The sequence below is a fragment of the Gobio gobio genome (assembly GCF_949357685.1).
Source record: "Gobio gobio genome assembly, chromosome: 11".
Lineage (NCBI taxonomy): Eukaryota > Metazoa > Chordata > Actinopteri > Cypriniformes > Gobionidae > Gobio > Gobio gobio.
In genome coordinates, this window is record NC_137104.1 from 29,918,861 (window position 1) to 29,934,859 (window position 15,999).

The 15,999-nt window shown below is 43.9% G+C and overlaps 1 protein-coding gene across 2 annotated transcripts in view; it reads right to left on the reverse strand.

Annotated features, from left to right (window-relative positions):
- The window catches only part of top2b (DNA topoisomerase II beta), a 205,976-nt gene that overhangs the window by 15,340 nt on the left and 174,637 nt on the right, over positions 1 to 15,999 (reverse strand). For both annotated transcript variants that reach the window (XM_079829353.1, XM_079829352.1), the window contains exons 29-34: positions 10,337 to 10,490; positions 10,074 to 10,238; positions 9,569 to 9,740; positions 8,983 to 9,065; positions 8,806 to 8,895; positions 154 to 377 (exon numbers count right to left, since the gene is read on the reverse strand). In XM_079829353.1, the coding sequence (XP_079685479.1) occupies positions 154 to 377; positions 8,806 to 8,895; positions 8,983 to 9,065; positions 9,569 to 9,740; positions 10,074 to 10,238; positions 10,337 to 10,490 (888 nt within the window). The remainder of the gene's footprint in view (positions 1 to 153; positions 378 to 8,805; positions 8,896 to 8,982; positions 9,066 to 9,568; positions 9,741 to 10,073; positions 10,239 to 10,336; positions 10,491 to 15,999) is intronic.

Genomic DNA, 15,999 nt, shown 5'->3' on the forward strand with positions numbered 1-15,999 from the left:
AACCAAAATGTTGAAGGTCCAAATCAATGCAGTTTCAAAGGAACTGTAATAAACTACTTAAAATGCATTATATGCAATGCATTCTGCATTGAAAAATTGTTCAGATCTACAGACATAGCTTATGGGATTATTAGTAGAAGATATATCCCTCACCCTGCTGGTGGCAGTCTTTCCAGTCTTCTTCACAGGGTTATAATTATCCTCCTCTGAGCTCGACTGCTTCCTCTTTCTGCCTCTGCCTTTCCCACCCCCTTTTGGTGTTGCTGGTGCTTTTTTAGTGCCTGTATCTGAGTCAGAGTCCCAGATGCATGTATCAGGCTTCTTGGCTTTTACTGGAGCTTTCTTCTGTTTAGGTGCCGTGTCTGCAGGTTTCTTAGCTGGAATAACAGAACAAAATGATTTTAACAGACTGGAAATTGGCAATTCACATTTACTAGTTAAGATCATAACGTCTCGGTTACGTATGGTAACCCTCGTTCCCTGAAGGAGGGAACGGAGACGGACATCACTGACGAATTGGGATCACTTCAGGGAGCCCCTATCAGCTTTGAGATATAGAGAACGGGCCAATGGGCCATTGGCGTGCAAGATTTGCATCTCGCGCTCCACCCCGCACCGCGGGTATAAACAGGAAGCGAGAGCAGCGCACTATTGTTTTTCACTGAGGAGCCGAACTACTGACTCGGGCATGCAGTGATGGTACAGCAACTGTGGCGACGGGACGTACGTCTCCGTTCCCTCCTTCAGGGAACGAGGGTTACCATACGTAACCGAGACGCTCCCTTTCAGTCGGTCACGTTCGACGTACGTCACAGACGAATTGGGATCCCTTTGGAAAACTCACAGTTACTACCACTTCCAGCACCCAGCGAAGAGCCCCTCAGATCCTGTCTGTTCCGGGCGGGAAAACTCACGCAGGGAGAGTCACACTGCTGTTCCCCCAAGACTGAATATTGGATAACGCAGGGAACGCGTGCCCGGGAGGGCCGCTGCGATAGCCACATCATGCCCGGAGGAAGTTACCATGTGGAGAATACACGTATGGATTGACCTTGGGCAGTGCAAAATACGGAAGTCCCATGGGTGGCCCCGGCCATTTGCGGGCGGGGGACAACACCGTACTGAGACGGCAGAGGAAGCTCTGCCGAGGGAATGGCACAAGCTCGCCGTAGGGAGCTGTACCGTGGAAGAATACACATATGGTACCGCCGTGGGTGTCAAACATATGTCAAACTCAAATTCCACCAATACATACAAGTGTTAGACCTGGCGTTGGACGCTCCGTCACATCCAACTGCTGCGGGTTGCGGAGGACTCAACAGGGTTCGCCATTTTAGGGGAACTCGACTGGAGCAGATAAACGCACTAGAACGGGCACTTCGGTGTTCCTGGCTATGGGAAGCGAGCACACGGGAAGCTACCGGCTCCACACGGAGGCTATAAAATCTAGCAAACGTGTTAGGTGTCGCCCAGCCCGCAGCTCTACAAATATCTGTCAACGAGGCGCCACGAGCCAACGCCCAGGAAGAAGCTACACCCCTGGTGGAGTTGGCTCTTAACCCGAGCGGGCAGGGCACATCTTGGGTGTCATACGCCAAAACGATGGCATCCACTATCCAGTGGGCCATCCTCTGCTTGGAGACAGCCTTTCCCTTCTGCTGTCCTCCGTAACAGACAAAGAGCTTCTCTGAGGTCCTGAAGCTTTGCGTTCTGTCCACGTAAGTCCGCAGGGCACGGACTGGACAGAGAAAAGCTAGGGCTGGGTCTGCCTCCTCTGAAGGCAGCGCTTGGGAACCTTGGGCACGTATCCAGGCCAGGGTCTCAGGATTACATGAGAGTTACCAGGCCCGAATTCCAGGCACGATTCGTCGACCGAAAATGCCTTCAGGTCCCCTACCCTCTTGATGGAGGCCAATGCAGTCAGGAGTACTGTCTTCAGAGACAGAACTTTCAAGAAGGCTCACTTGGGGAAACGCATATTTGCGTAGGCCCCGGGGCCAGCTGTGTGCCAGAGCATCTGAGGTGAGGGTCCCCTCGGTCAGGGAATAGAACTGGCAGTGGGTCGTGTCCGGGGCAGCAAACAGCTCTACCTGTACGGTCCCGAAGCGACTCATTTTAGCTGGACCACCTGGGGATGGAGTATCCACTCTCCTGGGAGCACCAGCTGACGTGAGAGCTCGTCGGCTGCACGATTGAGGAGGCCCGGAATGTGAGTGGCATGAAGCAGCCTCAGATGCTTCTGACTCCATAAGAGGAGATGGCGGGCGAGTTGTGACATGCGACGGGAGCGTAGACCAGGGGCGCCACTAGCAATTTTGGGCCCTATGAAAGAATATGATGTTGGGCCCCCTACCGCACCAACCTAGCTATCCAAAATCTTTGTCTGCAATTTAATAATACTGACCAATTAAGCTCTGCTCGCTTTACCCAGAATGCCCCAATTGGCTAATGAAACATTGATTAAAATTAAGATACAATTTATACAAAACAAAACTTAATGAAGTGGTCACAATCATGTCTGACCCACTCCATGTCTCCTGTCATTGCACATCTTATGTGTCCTTTCTCACTTATGCTGTTCACTTTTCATAATCAACATAGATGGACAGATTGACAACATAGACATACAAAACAACTATAATATTTAAACATAAATATAAAACTAAATAACTTTTTTTTTAATGGCTACAACAATGATAGTAGCCTACAGTACAAAGATATTTCATGTCGGAGTGGGATTTGAGCAAATGTCGTTTTAACCCGTGAGCAGTTCATGAGTGGAGTGTTTTGCTTTTTGTAACTCTGGTAGATTATACATTTATTATTTCCATTACATTACTACTTGTACTGTTACTACTAATAAAACCAATCTCTGGGGGCCCCAAAAGTGTGTGGGCCCTTAGAATCGTCCTAACTTTTCCCCCCTTAGCGGCGCCCCTGGCGTAGACCACCCTGTTTGTTGATGTACGCAGCAGCTGCAGTGCTGTCCGTACGGACCAGAACGTGCTTGCCTCTGAGCGGCTCCTTGAACCGGCTGAGTTCAAGACGAACTGCTAACAACTCCAGGCAATTGATATGCCATTGCAGTTGAGGCCCCGTCCACAGACCCGAAACTGCAAGCCCGTTGTACGTGGGGCATCCGTGGAGACAACAGCATGCCTTGACACTTGTTCTAGAGGCACTCCTGCCCATACAAATGAAGGGTCCGACCACGGACTGAAGGTTTGGCGACAACTCGGCGTCACTTGGACACGGAGGAATCCGCTGTGCCACGCCCATCTCGGGACTCGGTCGTGTAGCCAGCGTTGAAGCAGTCTCATATAAAGCAATCCCAGCGGCGTTACTGCGGCTGCCATATCTGAAAATGTTTCAGTGGTACCACAGTTAAGCGTTTGAACGAATTCAAGCAGTTCAACACCAACTGGACGCGCTCCTGTGTGAGGCGCGGTGTCCGGGCGACCGAATCCAGCTCCATACCGAGAAAAGAGATCCTCTGCGTGGGGTAGAATTTGCTCTTCTCCCAGTTGACCCGAAGCCCCAACTGGCTGAGGTGTCTGAGCACCACGTCCCTGTGTTCGTACAACTGCCCTCGCGACTGGGCAAGGATCAGCCAGTCGTTGAGGTAGTTGAGGATGCGAACACCACGCTCTCTCGTAGGAGCAATGGCCACCTCAGGGGGACAGGGCTAGCCCAAAGGGTAAGACTTTGTACTGATATGCTCCTCCGTCGAACGCAAAACGAAGAAACGGTCTATGTCGAGGGAGAATCGAGACATGAAAGTACGCGTCCTTCAGGTTGATCGCTGCAAACCAATTTTGGGGACGGATGCACCTTAAGATGCGTTTCTGCGTGAGCATCTTGAACGGCAGCCTGTGAAGGGACCGGTTCAAGAACAGCAGATCCAAGATCGGCCGTAATCCGCTGCCTTTCTTGGGTACAATGAAGTACGAGGTAGAGGGACCGGCTCTATCGCGTCCTTCGCCAGTAGGACCGCAATCTCCACCTGGAGCACAGGAGCGTTCTCCTTCGACACGGAGGTGAAGTGAACGCCCCTGAACTTGGGGGGACGCCGGGCGAACTGAAACGCATAGCCGAGTCTGATGGTACGGATGAGCCAGCGAGATGGCCTGGGAAGCGCTAGCCAGGCTCCCAGCGACCGTGCAAGCAGGACCAACGGCACCACAGACGTACCCGCAGCAGGGCAGCGAGGCGGCATGCAGGGACCCGACTTGGGCGGCATGATGGCGGCCCGAAGTGGGGTCTGTTTGTGCTGCGCAACACTTACCTGCTTCCGCTGATGGGGTGTGCGAGTGTGGGAAGGCCGCTTGGGTGCGTCCCCACAGCCAGCACCCCCTGCTGGCGAACAGAGAGGTGTCTGAGAGTGATAAGGCATGGGAGCGTCGAACACTGAGAGGCGCCAATCTTGGCACCCAGAGATATTGGAAACTGCTCTTTTATTGATAATTTGGGTACCGCTGGCACTGGGACCAGCGGAGGAAAAGAAAAAACAGAACAATGGATTCTCCCCCGGCACTCCTCCCCACGGCGAGGTATAGGCTGCTGCTGGGCTGGGGCGGGAGTGGGGGCGGCGGCAGGTGGACATCCTCGGCAACGGGCAGGCGGAGGCGCTGGCCGCCGTGGCAGGATGTGCTTGATGGCCTCCGTCTGCTTCTGGGCGGCCGAGAACTGTTGGGCGAAGCTCTCGACCGCGTCGCCGAACAACCCGGCCGGCGAGATGGGGGAGTCCAGGAACCGGTACTTATTGGTCTCCCTCATGTCGGCCAGGTTGAGCCAGAGATGCCGTTCCCGGACCACTAGGGTGTTCATCGCCTGACCGAGGGAACGGGCGGTGACTTTCGTCGCCCGGAGGGCGAGGTCCTTCGCCGTCCGGAGCTCTGGGTCAGGGCTACCCTTGTGCATGTCCATGAGCGCCTGGGCCTGGTGCACCTGGAGCAAACCCATGGCATGCAAAGCGGACGTGGTCTTCGCAACCAGGTTGGAAGAGAACTTGCAGTCCTTGGATGGGAGACGTTGGTCACTGCGCCATTTGAAAGTGGTCGCCGGACACAGCTGCATCGCGACGGCCCGCTCAACTGGTGGGATGCCCACGTAACCCTTGGCCTGCCTGCCGTCGAGGGTAGTGAGGAGGGAGGAGCCACTAGTAGGGATGCTCCAATCAGGATTTTTGCAGCCGATACCGAGTACCGATTTCTTGTCGTGGTGATCGGCCGATACCGATCCCGATTCCAATGCTTCACTGATTTGTAAACTCTCTGATCACTGTTAACCTTTTTTTCAGATAAAAAAAAAATATATATATATAGATGTTGCCTTTATTATATTTTTGTTACATTTTTATGGTAATTATGTACTGTAATGTAACTTGTTTTAACAGGGTACTAAATAATCACGAAAAATATTCATTATACAGTGAACATTTTATTATGCCTTTTAAATTGGGGTTTCTGCATAACACTATGCATATCAGGATACTTAATAGGGCTGCATTTTCTACGTTTTTCTATTTAGATAAAAAAAAAAAATCTGTATTTATTTTAATAATAATTTTATTTCACATCCTGCCCCATGATGTCCTAAAAACAATGTTGATATAGAAGGCTATAAACAAATACAGTGAATGTAATGGAGGCATGTATTATTAATTTTGTTTTTTAATTCACTGAACTAAAAATGAAAATAAAAACAAAAGCATGTTAGCCTATATTTTATTACCCAATTAAAGTGGTCACTTTCATAAAAATATATATACTTGTAGGTTTAAAATTCTACATATGGCACATTTATTGTCAAACAACAAATATTTTAGAAATATGTATACTTTAGTAAGAATTATTGCGTTCCTATCCTATAGCTCTCCGTCTGTTTGGCGCGGACCAGTGTTGCCAAGTCCGCAATTTTCCCGCGGAATTGGGCTACTTCAACACTGTTGCCGCGGGATGTTTTTCATGTCCGCGGGTTGAAGAGACCCCAATTATGTGATATTTAGCCCCTGGAATACGAATTTTTGTAGGCAACTATGCCAAAAAACCCCACATATTTTACCCCCCAAATGTGAGACGGGTTTTGTTGTGAAACCTGGCAACCCTGGCGCGGATGCGCGTGACGGCGCTCGCGGAAGTCTGAATTTTAGCGGAGATTCACATGCAGAAGGCTCGTCGTCTCCTGACAGAAAAATGGACATATTTGCATGACTTTCTAACATTTACAGATGGAGAATATCCCTGTGAAATGTAAGTTATGCACTGAGGAAAGCACCACATTTCAAACGGATTAAACACCGCAGGTATTTATCTGTCAGTCAGCACAAGTATCTCTCAGAGCGTCTAACAGTGACAGGACAAGCTGCTTTAAACTATAAGTTACGCATTAACAATATCTTACCAGTTATTTTAAAGCCCTTAATATAAAAGTGTCATGTTTAGGACAAATTGTATCATGCACTTTCCCTGCATCAGCTCACTCTGCGTACTCCGCTATTCTTCTGAACGGCATTCGCCCATCCCTTAGGACCGACTGACCGGTGTTCAACTGCTGTTCACATGGAACCGTTCTCCACTTCTGCCTACAAAGCTCTCGTTTGAATATTTGCTACTACCTACCCCACGCGACATGTACGCCCTCACGTGATGACATCATCAAATTGCGATCGGTTCGTGAGATCGGCCAAGTTAGTGAGTACCGATCGAGTCATAAAATATGATTATCGGCCGATACCGATCTCTGGCCGATCGATCGGAGCATCCCTAGCCACTAGGTCTGTTTCTGGCACTGAAAGGCGCCGTCCACGACCTAGTCAGCTCCTCATGCATCTCCGGGAAGAATGGAACCAGCGCGACCCACCCCCAGAAACCAATCATCCAACCTGGAAGGTTCGGGACGTGGTGGAGGGTTCCACTCAAGCCCGACCTTCCCAGCGGCCCGGGAAAGCATAGCCGTCAACTTGGGGTCCGACTCGACCGTTGCCACTCTCCCAGAGGGAGGTAGTACAGCCGAATCCTCATCCTCCGAGGACTGGAACTCCTCCTCCGATGCAGCGATCGACATCTGCTCATCCGCGGGTGAACGCCCAAACATGTGAGACAGAGATTGTGACCGTCAACGGGTGAAAGGGAACGACCGCATCCAGAAACGCACAGGTGGAATGACATCTTGAAAAAGACGCAGTGTCACACCCGTGTTGCTCTTTTTGTGATGAAACGCTCTTAAAGATGTGCTGAAGCACCCAGGGACAACTGCGGCAACACACAGAGGATAGTGCAGCCTGTGTTTGCACTCACTGACAACCACGCCCTCACGATACCAACAATGTTTGCTGTGAGAACAGCAGTTGTGTTTTTGCTGCAGTGGTCAGCTGTTGCTCTGTTGTGTGCCTTCACGCCAACAGAAGCGTCCTCTTCTCTCTCTCTCTCTCTCTCTCTCTTGCTGAATAGCAGTCAAATTAGCTCTTCAAATTGAACACCGTTCGGCTCCGAAGTGAATTACAATAGTGCGCTGCTCTCGCTTCCAGTTTATACCCGCGGTGCGGGGTGAAGCACGAGATGCAAATCTTGCACGCCAATGGCCCATTCTCTATATCTCGAAGCTGATAGGGGCTCCCTGAAGTGATCCCAATTCGTCCTGGGCTGAACTGGTGAGCTACATGGCCACTATAAACGCATGCTAATAGAGATCTCTGTACAATATCTTTCTAGTCATATGGATTTATACTGGTAATTTAAAGAGTGCAACAGGATGTTTAATGACATTTTTAAAAAAGTAAAGCGGGACCAGATTTTCACCATCAGGATTTGATCAGGAAATTATTGCATTTTGATGAAATACTGTTAGTGCAATATTTTTTGTAATAAAATGCACTTGTGAATCATTCACAATAAGAGGAAGAACAAACATTACGTAAAAAGTAGGTTATGCAATATGAAATAACTTGTTAAATAATGCGATACTCAATATACGATACAATAATGCTTTAAGTGTGTAAAATCTATTCAAATTACATTTAAATAAATTTAAAAACAGAAAATGGTATAACCAATTTTTCCTGTGATGCAAAGCTGAATTTCACATTCTTTCTGGGAAAAGAAAGCATCACTACAACTTAAGAACATTTAAATTTACATTTAATCATTTAGCAGACGCTTTTATCCAATGCGACTTATGAATGGAGCAAAGAGGCAAATTACTAATAATAGGAGCTCAAGTTTTTCAGGTAGGCCAACATTAGACCTATTTAACAGTAGCATTCACTTAAGAAACAATACAGAAACCTGAATAATCAAATGTAAAAATAAAACACTGCATAGTCTAATCACTTACTGATTCATATTAAAGCTTCAAAAGTTATTCAGTCAAGAGCAGTGAGTGTTTTTATCTTTTTCTTTTGTTGTTTGACAGCAGCAGGTTTACTGTAATAAGCTGCTGTCACTTTAAGACTTAATACACAGATCCTATTGACACACATCCAATTTCTTTCCCAACTGTTTAGGTTCACATAACCGACTGTGTTTACATGAATACTCGTCATGACAGGCCTTTTGACACTGTGTATTTGACACAACTGTGTGTGTATTTGAGAGTTCAAGTGCAATAAGCCATGAAAGTGTGTGTCAGTCAGCGTGAGTACCGTAATCAAATTAAAATCAGAACTGCAATCAAATTAAAATCATTCAGATATCGCAAGCCGTTGCGAAATGCATACCGCGTTATGTACATTTGCAATATTTTGATATACTGAGCCGCCCTAGTAGTAAGGGTCAGTTTCGAGTTAATTTAAACATTTAGCTGGACCTTTTTTAGCTGGAGGTTTGTCAAAAGCAGAACTGCTGGAATATGATGAGAACACTGGACCCCTGTCATCATCATTGTCTGACTTCACATCTGAAGAATAAATAAACATCATTAACACATGCACATTATTAACATGATAAACCACCACTGAACACAAACACACACACACACACACACCGTCATCGCTGCTCTTGTCAGCATATGCCATTTTAGATGACAATACAGGCTCTGGTTCCTTTTTCTTCGCTGGTGAAGTAGGCCTGAAAATTATTTAATTAAAATTAAAGAGTTGGTATCCATATTTGATTGTCACTTTGAGAATAATAGTAACTACATTGTTTCATTATGTGGGTGGACCTCACCAAAAACATAAGATGTCATTATTTTCAGATTTTGTTAGGTTATTTTGTTCCCTATTATATTAAAATAATTACTCTAATACAATTACATTTTAATTTAAATCAGCATAAGTGCAGTACAAAGGAAATAAGGAAAAAGGATACTCTGAATATTGTTTACAATTCAAATAGTAGTAATATTAAACAATTTACATAGTAATGAGATGAGCTGTTACAATAACAGTACTAATTATGCAGTCTTTTTTTACATTACACTAATGAGAAATGTGTATAATTGTAATGAAAATAAAACAGCAAAAACTATGCAAAAAATATATAATTTATGAAATAAGAACTTAAATCTTAAAATGCTTCTGACAGCTTTTGTGTGAGATTCACCCAAAAGTGAATATACAAATACATACAAAGTAAATGTTGTTTTTGGAGAAAAAATTTCATTGTCATCATCATCATCGTCATTTTGCTGCTCTGTGTTTTTATAGGAGCGAACTGGTGATGCATCATTCTCCTGTTCTTCGTCACCATTATCCTCTTCCTCCTCCTCAGAGAAGTCAAACGTGTACTTGGCCTTCACAGCTGTGAAACAACAACACAATAGAAAAGTTCAGGCTATGTCTAAAATGTCAGGTTTCCATGTTAACACAGTATGAATATGTTACTTTTGTTGGAAATTCAACCTAAAAATGTCAATTATTTCTTCCATAGATATATGGATATATAGTCAAATGTTTTTTCATCACACTTGTGTGTAAATAACATACAGCAGTCCTGTCCACTCATAGCCATGCAAATATATAGGGTGATATAAAACGCACAGCCTGATGTACCATCATATCACACAGGCCTGGTTTAAATGATTATAACAATAACATTTTACATTTTGTATAGTAGTATTAAAAGCACACACACCAGAGGCTCTCCTGGATGTGGTGTCTCTGGGAATAACAGGTTCATTTTCATCCAGCTCATTGTCGGAACGATCATCATCACCTTCATCATCTGACCATGGATTTCTTTTCTTTACTTTCTTAGCTGGACCTTTAGCACCTGCTGGCTTCCTTTGTTTTGGAGTACCTGAAGATTATATAAAAACTAAAATATAAACAAACAAATAAACAAACCACTTTTGAGTGTAAACTTAAGTTAAATACAGTGCCAATATTTATTGTTACCAGGTTCTTTCTTCTCTCGCTTAACCCGTGGAGCTTTGGGTTTGGCTCCTGGGTTGGGAAGGCCGGATGGAGAAATGAGGGAATTCTCTCCTCCATTGGAGCCCAGCGCACTGTCCTCATCAAACTCCACCTTCACAGCTGCATCTACCTCACCCTGACACAAACACAGACATTAGACCAGGGTTTGTACAGAAACTCTAAAATGAAATTCCAGGACTTAAGGACTTTTCAAGCACTACAATCAGAGATCTCACTTATCAAACAATATCTTTATCTTTCAAAATCTAAAAAAGGGGTAAATGGATAAATAAAAATAAATTAATAAAACAAAAAGGTACAAATAAAGTGCAGCACAATGACTGGTAACTTTAACCATTGAAATATACTAATGACAAAGATATTGCTTTCTTTATTCTATTGGTCAAAAAACATTTCGAAAACTGAAATTAAATTAAAAAATCATAATAGATGAAAAACTAAAACTAAACGAAGCTAACAACAGTTACTGAAAAACGAACTGAAATAAAATAATAATTAGCAATTAAAGCTGCAAGCAGCATTTAACGGGGTTCAAGCATTTAAGGTCTTTAAGCATTTAAGGCCTTTAAGAAGTAAATTAGTTCAAACAGAGCTTAGGTGAAATTAAGTGATAAACTGACAAAGTGTGATCGTAAATGTTATAATAGTGACTTTATAAAGTCTAAATGTGAATTATAGAACCATATTAGTGAGTAGTATGACAAGAGAGAGAGAGAGAGAGAGAGAGAGAGAGAGAGAGGGAGAGAGAGAGAGAGTTTTATTTGTCACATACACAGTTATATACAATATACAGCTGGCAGTGAAATGTGTTTTGGTGTTGTGCGAGTAACACCGAGTCGCCATCGCGCGGCGCCTTCTTGAGTTGGACAGAAAATACAGCATAACATGAGGATAGGTAGTGAGGGGTGAGGAGATGAAAAAAAGCAACCCCCAGACTATGCTCCTATGGGAGCACAGTTTGAGAACAGTAAAAAAACATCTCAGCAACATGAGCACACATTACAACATGAAACACGACTTGCAACAGGGGAGAGGAGTGGGGGGTTGAGGTGTCCCAGCACAGCCAGGCGTCCCGGTCCTTCAGCCATTTCAGGCGCTGGTCACAGACCCGCTTGTCAGACTGGGGGTACAAAGCGGCGAAGGTGAGAGATGGGTGTGTGCATAAGTGTGTGTGTGTCTGTAAAGTTCATGTGCATGTTTGTGTAGGCCTGGAGAGACACGCCTGGCACCGTAATCTCAGTGCTCCAGTCCGCAAGTTGCTGTGGAGACAACCTTGATCAGATCCCAGTCCGAGTCAGCAGGTGGTTGGGGGATGAGTGCAAGAGCGTCTTCCTGCAGTGCTCTTCTGGGGGAGTTATTGTCTCAGCAGCGGCCTTGGCCAAGACCATGCTGGTTGAGGGAGCCGAAAGCAGATAAGATTGGAATTTGTTTGGTCTGGGAGCGAGTAGCCACAATTTATGATTACTCTCTTAGTTCGTTCTGGTCTCTGAAACCATTTTGCAGAGCAGTGAGCTTTTCCGTGATGATATCCATCTTGCGTTGCATCTCCATGATGTTATCCATGTTGCGGTTAGTAGTCCCAGTTTGAGAGATGACCGTTCTGCCCACTGCTTCAATCATGACGGGCAGCCTTGTGGAGCTTTGAACAGCTGTCACCGCTTCCTGAATTCTTCGATATCCCAGGGCAATGCCTGATCCAATCAGCAGAAATCCTGTTACCATGAAACCGAATAGGTAGATGTCTTCAATGTCCTCTACGGAAAGTGCCGCTAGACACACAACATGCCACCTCTCCCACGCGTCCATCGTGTAGCCAGCAGCAAACGTTCCGGCAGGGCAGTCAGGTTCCCCCGAACCCAAGCTTCTCGTTGAGAAGATGGTGTCAATTGCGTTGAGAGACCAGTTGATCAAATCCATAATTTTTAGTTCGAGAGCAGTGCGTGGTGAGTCTCTCAAGTTTAAAACAGTAGACTAGACGAGACGAGAGAAGCAAGCAGGAGAGGAGGGAGGAGGAAGACGAGAGGAGAGAATTCGACCGCCTTCGCTGAGAGCCAGAGGGAATTCTCAGCGAATGACTATTTTGACCAGCAGGTGGCAGCAGAGAACCACTCATTGGCTCACTTTCCATGTTAACTCCTTTAAATCCTTTAAAAGTGCTTACACATACGGATTTTACTGCAAATATAAATACTGATATTTGAAATAAATTTATTTTGACTAAATGTGATTGTAAATGTTTTAATAGGGATTTTATAATGTCTAAATATGAATTAAAGAACAATTTTACGAAGAATTAAGACATAATGACTATTTTGAGCAGCAGGTGGCAGCAGAGAACCACTCATTGGCTCACTTTCATTTTAAAATGTTCTGTTTGTTTTATGGCACATTTTCCATGTTAAAGGTCCTGTTCTTCGTGATCCCATTTTTCAAACTTTAGTTAGTGTGTAATGTTGCTGTTAGAGCATTTATAATACCTGTAAAATTATAAAGCTCAAAGTTTAATGCCAAGCGAGATATTTTATTTAACAGAAGTTCCCTTTCAAAGCCTACAGCGAACGGCCGGTTAGGACTACATCCTGGTATTTCCTGCTTTAATTACGTCAGTAGAGCAGTATGTCGACTAACCTCCGCCCACAAGAACACGCGAAAAAGGGGGCGTGGTCTTGTTGCTCCCGCGTGGAGAATAGGAAGTGTTGCGTTCGGTTGCGTTCGTATAGTTTGTTTGTTGCCATGTCGTCGAGACGCTGTTATTTTCATCCCGGAGTCAAGTCACCTTTGTTTGGCTTTCCCAGGGACGCTGTACTTAGAGATCATTGAGCGCATGCATCCCCGTTATGGTGAGAGGCGTGACCTTTCCGGTAACGTGCGCTCTGCGTACGCTATGCTTCTGTCGAATCACAACACGGGAAGCGCTGGGACAATCAGAACTCGTTACGTGTTTCTGAAGGAGGGACTTCATAGAACAGGGAAATCTTTCAAGCCGTTTTGAGGACAGTGAAAACAGCAGTATACAGATAAGTAAATTGTGTGAAAAATACTGTGTTTTTTTACACGCGAAACATGAACACATGTTATATTGCACACTGTAAACACAATTAAAGCTTCAAAAAAACACGAAAAACGGGACCTTTAACTCCTTTAAATGTGCTTACACATACGCATTTTACTGCAAATATAAATATTGATATTTGAAATAAATTTATTTTGACTAAATGTGATTGTAAATGTAATAACAGGGATTTTATAATGTCTAAATATAAATTAAAGAACAATATTACTAAGAATTAAGACATAATGACTATTTTGACCAGCAGGTGGCAGCAGAGAACCACTCATTGGCTCAATTTCATTTTAAAAGTATGTGTTAGTTTTAAGGCACATTTCCCATGTTAACTCCTTTAAACGTGCTTACACACATACACATTTTGTTGCAGACATAGACATGTGAAATAAATTATTTTGACAAAATGTGATTGTAAACGTTATAATGGTGTTTTTATAATGTCTAAATTTGAATTAAAGAACAATAGAGTAGAATGACTAAATGACTACTTGAACCAGCAAGTTACAGCAGAGAACCACTCATTGGCTAAATTTCATTTTAAAAGTGTGTGTGTGTGTGTGTTTTTAGGCACCTTTTCCATGTTAAATCCTTTAAATGTGTTTACACTCATACACATTTTGTTGCAGATATAAAGACATTTGAAATGTAGCCAATTATTTTGACAAAATGTGACTGTAAATGTTATATTAGTGATTTTATAATCTCTAAATATGAATTATAGAGTCAGTAGTATGACAAAATGTCTTTTAACCAGCAGGTGGCTTCAGAGAATCATGCATAAAAGGAATGAATAAATAAATGAAGGAATTGGTTTGTTGCTTATATCTCTGGAGTTAAATAATAAAAAATTCTGAAACTCGGGATATAGAGAGTGCTCGAAGGCCTCCATCAAACGAGACCATCACTGGGATCCGGGTCCGGAGTTATGCCCGACCAAATGTGTACCTTTTAGGGCTTATATCTCAGAAACGACTTGAGCAAAAAGTATGTAATAATAAGTAATATTATGCTAATGTTTACATGGCCGGTCCTTTAGCGTTTCATTTAACCCTTTCCTCTCTGGTGTATTTATTGCAAAAACAAGTTCAGAACATGAATCTTGATTGTTTTAGCTTTCAAATGATAAATAGTTTGTGATAGTTGATTGAATATTTTGTATAAAACAAAAGTAAATAAAAGTACACACACGCCCACTCACGTCAAGCGCCCCGCCCACGATCCGATGCGGGTTAACAAGTTAAGATACGCCAATGTCCTCATAGACATGCATGGTACCTTGGACCAAGACACTGCATACCAACTTTCAATCGTCACCAAGTGTTCAATCGTCGCGATTGTTTTATCGTGACCAAAGACTCAGCCCATACACATGTATACCAAGTTTGGTAAAAATATCTCATTTTGTTCTTGAGTTATAGCCATTTTAGTAAAATAGGCTCCTCCCACAACATTCGTTTTCCGCCCCTTAGCGACCGTGAATCGAAATTTCAACTTTTTTTCAATAATTATTGATATTCAGACTCCAGAGAACATTTCTGCACTGGTTTGGTTCCGATCGGGCTAAAATCCAGGGACTAGTTCGCAAAAGTAGTTTTTTGACAAAATTCAAAATGGCGGAAACATTTGCATACCGGAAATGAAATCGAAAATATACATTTTATATTCAGCTTTCTAATGATATAAGACACTTGAGTCTACGACATACGGTTTAGGAGTTATGAACAGTTTCATGCAATTGATTGCTATAGCGCCACCTATAAGCCAATCTGGCTCATAATTTGATAACCTCTCCTCGATTTTTGTACTACCTATTGGCCAAGTTTCAAGTCTCTAGCCTTTACAGTTTGGTCTGCACGATGCGTTTTAGGTCTGAATAATAATAATAAAAATCAGCACAAATATAGCGCCACCTATAAGCCAATCTGGCTCATAATTTGATAACCTCTCCTCGATTTTTGTACTACCTATTGGCCAAGTTTCAAGTCTCTAGCCTTTACAGTTTGGTCTGCACGATGCGTTTTAGGTCTGAATAATAATAATAAAAATCAGCACAGATACAATAGGGTTTCAGCACTTCGTGCTTGAACCCCTAATTAAAGCTGCAAGCAGCATTTAGCGGGGTTCAAGCCTTTAATGCCTTTAAAGGGGCTATATGCAACTTTTTCCCCAAAATAAACGTAACAATAGCCTTTTTATTTTACCATTTATGACTCAAACATCTCCTGATGAGCATACTGACACCTTGTCCGCTCACAGTGGGTGCACCTATAAGCCTGTATCCTATTTTTCCTATTTTCTGGCGGGTCGTCTTTTCCCGCGCTGTCTGCGGATGTGACGTCACCACCGCTGCGAGAGCGAGCAGAAAATGAGAGCAGTTCTGTTTTTTGGCCACAGGTGTCAGTTGCGAGTTTAAATTTCAGAAAAACGCATATAGCCCCTTTAAGCACACAAGCATCAAAAGACATTAAGTTTTATTTAGCAAGATTTTAAACACTGAAATAATAGATGGAAAAGTCAATTTACAGGGAATATAGGCAATTTACCATAGGAAACATGG